The sequence below is a fragment of the Marmota marmota genome, unplaced genomic scaffold (assembly GCF_001458135.2).
Source record: "Marmota marmota marmota unplaced genomic scaffold, marMar, whole genome shotgun sequence".
In the NCBI taxonomy this organism is placed as follows: Eukaryota; Metazoa; Chordata; class Mammalia; order Rodentia; family Sciuridae; genus Marmota; species Marmota marmota.
In genome coordinates, this window is record NW_026000037.1 from 14,836,214 (window position 1) to 14,842,592 (window position 6,379).

The window sequence follows — 6,379 nt, forward strand, 5'->3', positions numbered from 1 at the left end:
TTATTTTTATTTTTATTTTTTTAATTTTGAGATAGGGTCTCACTAAGTTGCTTAGGGCATCATTAAGTTGATGAGGCTGGCCTTGAGCATGCAATCCTCTTGCCTCAGCCTCCTGGTCCACTGGGATTATAAGTGTGTACCACTGCTTCCAGCTAGGCCAGGTGATTTTGAATGTGGTCAGGTTGTTATGGATTGCTACCATAGAATTGTTTTGTAGTTGATTAAGGGATCATGAGGACAGGGTATTAAATTGGGTTATTGATTTAGATGTCAAAGTTCTTTTTTTTTTAATTCTTTTAAAGTTGTAGATGGACCTTTATTTTATTTACTTATACATGGTGCAAGCATCAAACCCAGTGCCTCACACATGCTAGGCATGTGCTCTGCCCCTGAGCCACAGCCTCAAAGTTTTTCTTAAGATATTAGGAATAGTTGAGGAAGATGGTGGTTTGGTGATAGGTGTTCAGTTAACATGGGAATGTGGCCTGAGTTTGGACAGTCTTCCCTGAATAAATAGAGGATCTGAAGAAAATGGCATTTCTAGGGCTAGAATTGTAGCTCAGAGCGCTAGCCTAGCATGTGTGAGGCACTGGGTTTGATCCTCAGCACCACATAAAAATAAATAAAGTTGTAAAAAATATAATAACATTATTTTTAAAAATGGCATTTCTAAATAATGTAGACTTCTAAGAAGGAGATAATAAAATTACATGATAAATAGTCTTCTTGGAGGGAGATGGGACTTCCAGAAGGATAACAAATCTATCCATTTCTCAACATTGATTTATAATAAGGTTTTAAGAGAAATTTTTGAGGAAAAGTTCAAAAAAAAATTTGAAGATTTTTCTTAGCTTTTTTTTTTTTTTTTCCTTAAATAATCAGGGGAACTTCTGTTGCAATTGTGTCGCTTGGAAGATGCTGCTGATGTTTATAGAGGATTACAAGAGCGAAATCCTGAGAACTGGGCCTATTACAAAGGCTTAGAAAAAGCACTGAAGCCAGGTAGAGTTGTTAATACTAAGTTTTAATTGCTTCTTTTGTTAACGTACTAGAAAAATAACTGTTAAGAGTTGGTTCAAAAGTACATTGCATACTTCCATTTCATATGACAAATTGAGCATGTCCTAAAATCTTGTTTCTGCTACAAATTGATTGAAAACATCTCAATTTTAAAGAACTCACAAATGCACAGTAGCCTCAAAATCATGAAAGGGAATTTTTTTTTTTAATAGATATATTTTTAGTTGTAGATGGACACAATGCCTTTACTTTTATTTATTTGTTTTTGTGTGGTACTGAGGATTGAACCCAGTGCCTCTTGCATGCTAGGCAAGTGCTCCACCACTGAACTACAAACTCAGCCCTGAAATGGAAATTTCAGTTGACAGAAATGGAGATGTTTTCCTTAAGGAAAGATGCAAAGAAAGCATAATCTGTGTGGTAAACTGTGGCTACAACAGAAGAGCCTCCCAGTGTCATATGCATATAGCCTTGCTGAATGAGCAGTATTGTTCCTTTGTAGAAAGACAGATAAAATTTCCATCACTCAGATAAACTTGGTTCCAGAAACCCTGTTTGTGGCCTCTCCCCCAACTTCCTCTTTCCCAAAATGGTGTCCACTTGTGGAGATAGGCCCAGAAACAAATAGGCAGGATTCCTAGCAAAATGATATAATATGAAGCTATTTCCCTCAAGTGAGCCATTCTTATTACCATTGATGTATAGAAGAGAAACCTGACTACAGATACTTTGTAACAAAGATTCTCAGACTATCATGGGAACACCAGCACTGGATAGTAATTAACAGTGACTACAAAAGGGAGAGTAGAGATGGTGGAGGAATTTAAGATGAATAGAGGGCATTGCAGCCATGAAACATGAATAGTCATGTGAAAGTACTCATTAGGAATCTAGGAAATGAAAAGCCTATTAATTGAAATAAAAATCTTAATAGGCTGAATATAAGAGAGGTCACAGCTGAGAAAAAGTAGTGAAATGAAAGATTAAACTGAGGAAAGCCTATTTATGTTTGCACTGAGAGTAGAAGAAAAAACATAAAATAAGTAGGGAGAAATGTAAGAGAGGGGATTGGTCCAAAAGCTCTGGAGAGATCAAAGGAGAGCAGTTAGAGGGTTGAAGATAAACAGTGGAGAAGCAACATTAGGGGGACACAGTAGTGAAACCTTTTCAGTACTAAGTAAAGCTCTCAGATTTTGAAAGCGTACCTAAGTGAGAATGGGATAAAGAAAATTATACTGTATAGTTCTAGGTATTTAAGATATGAAATAAATTACTGGATATAAATATTTTTAAATGACAATATATTTAGGTGGCAAGATTACAAATAAATTTTCTTCTCATCTTCAAATTGTCTTGTTACATATTTTAATTACTGTGAGAAACTTAAAATTTGCCATAAAAATGTGTAATTTATAATTACATACAAAATCAAGTTTTCTTTTTCACAGCTAATATGTTAGAACGGCTAAAAATATATGAGGAAGCCTGGACTAAATATCCCAGGGGACTGGTGCCAAGAAGGCTGCCATTAAACTTTTTATCTGGTAAGTTGAGAATAATGGCAAAGGCATGAAAATGCTGTTGGTTTTAAGCATGAGTATGTAAATGAAGATTAAGGTATGCTTTGTTAGAGTTGTGTCTCTGGGCAAATGTAAGCCAACAGGATTTTTCTCTTCCAAGGTGAAAAGTTTAAAGAATGTTTGGATAAGTTCCTAAGGATGAATTTCAGCAAAGGTTGTCCACCAGTCTTCAATACTTTGAGGTCCTTATACAAAGATAAAGAAAAGGTAAAATAAAATACAATGTTTTCTTTTAGTGTCATGTCTTTATTCAGTATTTACAATGATTGAGTCTTGATTATCCCTGTTGTGAATCTGCTATCAGTCTTCTTAGTTTGCAATTTGAATGCCTCTGTGCCTTTTAATTCCTTTTTCTCTTTGGTAACTCAGTGCTTGTTTTCTTTCCTATGTTTTTGCTAATAAGTTCATGAATCAGTGTGGGTTATAAAAAGTTGATAAAATAGTGATTTCTCCAACATTTTCTCTAATCCTTATTTATTTCAGAAGTCAGAAGTGATTTTTTTAAAACCTATTTTAGCTTAGTAATTTTCTGATTTTTATTTGGTAGAGAAAAAAAAAATTGTCAGAAGAGTTATTTACTGTCCCCAGTGAGTTAACTTACTCTTTTCAGCACTGTGTTGTAAGATTCAAAATGCTTATTTAGAGGGTGTTTTAATCTTAATTTACATTAATTTGCTTGCAAGTGCAAGCAAAACATGTTAGTTGGATTAAAAACAAAATATATTGAAAAGAATCAGAGAAATGAAACAAATTAAATATGAATAACCATGTACTATAGCTTGCATTGCCAGTCTTTATTGAAAGACTGAAGTTATGGGCTTTATTTCTCTTTTCCTTGCACAAATCAAGTCCATAAAAATGTAACCTTGTTCAGCTTAAAGAAGAGAATGAATGAAATAAGAATATTCAAGATCTCTCAGGAAGCCAGGAAAAGGTAGAACAGTCCAGACTCTGGAGAAATCACACCTGGATAGCCACTTGTTCTCCTGGGCCTCAGATGCCCCAGTGTTCTGTTTCACTTTCAACTAATGTTCTCTCCTGGATTATGAAAGTGACAGTTGAACACAACCATCTACTTATGGAAACTTCTCTTTTCACATACTGTTTAATTCTTGATTCTTAAAGAACAAATGTTACTCGTGGGTGTTATTTATGTGATTTGAGATAAAAATGATTCAAGATATAAATCATATACAGTGTTGCCTTTCCTGATTTCTGGTTCAGCTGATGCTTTATTTTCTACCAGGGAAAAGGAGTTTACCAATAAGTTTTTTTAAAAAAGTTAGAGCTTAATGTGTAGCTCACAAATATATTACTTACATTTTCAAATTTTTACTCAGAGGGTAAGATATTTATAAAGGTGAGTGTGTTTATTTAGTCTTCATTAGTAAATAGCAAATTTTTCATGAGTGGTAACCACGTATTTTTTCTATTAAAGTGTGCTTATGTGTTTATACTTTAGGTGGCAATCATAGAAGAATTAGTAGTAGGTTATGAAACCTCTCTAAAAAGCTGCCGTTTATTTAACCCCAATGGTAAGTGCCTAAGCTTTGCCTTTTAAAAACACCTTGAAATTCTTAATACATTATGAACTTCTTAATCAGAAGGTCAGTATTAATTATTTGTTACAAACATGGTACATTACAATATTTTTCCTACTATAATGAAGAACCGTTAATTTGTACATTGTGTAACGATATTTTGTTAGAAGAGATTCATATTGGTTTATTGGGAAAAGTTTATGTAAAATTTAAAACCTCAATAAAACTAGAGGTAATAATGTAAATGTCCTTCCTATACATCACTCAACTTCAGTAATTTTAAATTCATGTCCAAATGTATTCGTCTTATTCATTTATAGTCTTACCTACTTCCTTCTGTTCTTATATTCTGAAATAAATCTGAAACTCACATTTCATTTGTGAATATTTCAGTATGTTTAAAGATAAAGAACTTAAAATATCCTGTAATTACTATTATCATGATTGAAAATTAATACTTTCACCCAGGTGCTGTGGCACATGCTTATAATCCCAGCAGCTCTGGAGACTGAGGCAGGTGGACTGCAAGTTCAAGGCCAACCTTGGCAAATTATCTCAAAAGAAAAAAAATAAAACGGGGCTAGTGTCAAAGCACCCCTGGGTAAATCCCCAGTACTATGAAAAAAAAAAAAAAAGAAATTAATGCTTTATTTACATAAACTATCCAGTCCATATTCACATTTCCCATTATATTTCTTTTTTCCATACTTTTTAAAGTTTGTCTGAATGTAGATCCAGATAAGGTTTATAATTTACTATAAATTTTTTGTTGAAGAAAATTTTTGTGTTTTCTTAGTCTAGGTTTTGAATGTACCCCTACATTTTAGCACATTGTTCTTTTGTCCTCTGAATTTTCTGTAAGTTGGTGGTTGGATATAGAGTTGTTTAATATGGTAGCCATTAGCCACAGTGACTATTTGCACTTTTTAAAAATTAAACAAAATTCAGTTCCTCAGTAACAGTACATTTCAAGTGCTGTACAATAGATACTGCCTACCAAATTGGACAGGGCAGATATAGAACATTTCTGTTATTGCAGAACCTTCTAATACATAGGTCTGGCTTGAGGTTTGATTAGATGTGATACTCTATTATGGTTGTTTTGCTTTTATCTTTATTTTTTTTAATCATCAGAGGGGCAAGCCAAGATTATTTTATAGGTGGCGTATTCTTCCATCAGTAGGCATATCTTGTGATTAAAAGAGAAGTTTCATTTCTTTTCTGCTTACCTAGTATTTCAGATTGTATAGGAAAATCATGATAATAACGTTTTTTTCTCGTCTACCTTTTTTTTTTTTTTTTTGGTTCTGTACCAATTTGGAAAAGAATGAATTGGTTCAGTAGCATCTTTTGGAGATGGCAAATAAAAATTTAAAAATTATGAACTTGTGGATTTTAAACACACTTGATATTTCCAATCTCAAGTGGTTTTATCCTTCTCGTGCCATGGTAGTAATTGGTAGCTTTTTTGCTATTTGATGTGACAAGATACTGTAGTTTATCTTGTACACTGCCACTGAAGATCTGGAATCATTGTTTTTCCAGGACCTCTGGTTTCTATACTGTGAAAGCCCAATATGGAACCTGGGGTGTGCATTGCATAAGTTGGTCATTGTTTCTAAGTCTCAGATTAATCTTAATAGTACTTTTTAAAAGGCGTTACCATGGTTTCATTGGTTAATCATCATGATGTTCCTTTGATTATCAGCAATTTCCTACATATTTTACAAATGTGGAAGAGGTTCAATGACATGCCCAAGAATATGCAGCACTTTTGTTGCAGATCTATCAGATCGGGAGTTGGTGAGTTCCACTCCTATTGTTTGTCCACTGAGCCATCTTGCTTTTAGTAGGAAGAAAATAAGCAGTATATTGCTTTATTTGAAAGCAAATAACAGTTCCCAAGTTTTAGAAATTTTGAGTTTAAAAAAAATTTTAGTGTGTAATTTAAATATACAACCCACACATTTTTGGGGGAGTATATTAAATCATGAACTAAAATATAAGGTTTTTTTAAACATGTTATCTCATTTTTGGATATAGTTTTTATTCAGACTAAATAATTCATCTTTGTATGTTCAGTATAATATTAGGTTACTAAGAATACCACCAAAATTCAAAATAACTGCATCACAAACATACATACAGTTAAATGCATTAGATAGAAACTCAAGTAGTCTTTTTCGTTTGTTTTTTTAAACCTCATATTACTGGGGAATTTCTTTTGATTCCCCCCCC

General features: G+C 33.2%; 1 protein-coding gene across 3 annotated transcripts in view; it reads left to right on the forward strand.

Annotated features, from left to right (window-relative positions):
• Naa15 (N-alpha-acetyltransferase 15, NatA auxiliary subunit) overlaps positions 1-6,379 on the forward strand; it is a 94,869-nt gene that overhangs the window by 57,487 nt on the left and 31,003 nt on the right. For all 3 annotated transcript variants that reach the window (XM_048812078.1, XM_015479050.2, XM_048812080.1), the window contains 4 exons: positions 883-1,002; positions 2,469-2,564; positions 2,701-2,807; positions 4,063-4,135. In XM_048812078.1, coding sequence (XP_048668035.1) covers positions 883-1,002; positions 2,469-2,564; positions 2,701-2,807; positions 4,063-4,135 — 396 coding nt within the window. The remainder of the gene's footprint in view (positions 1-882; positions 1,003-2,468; positions 2,565-2,700; positions 2,808-4,062; positions 4,136-6,379) is intronic.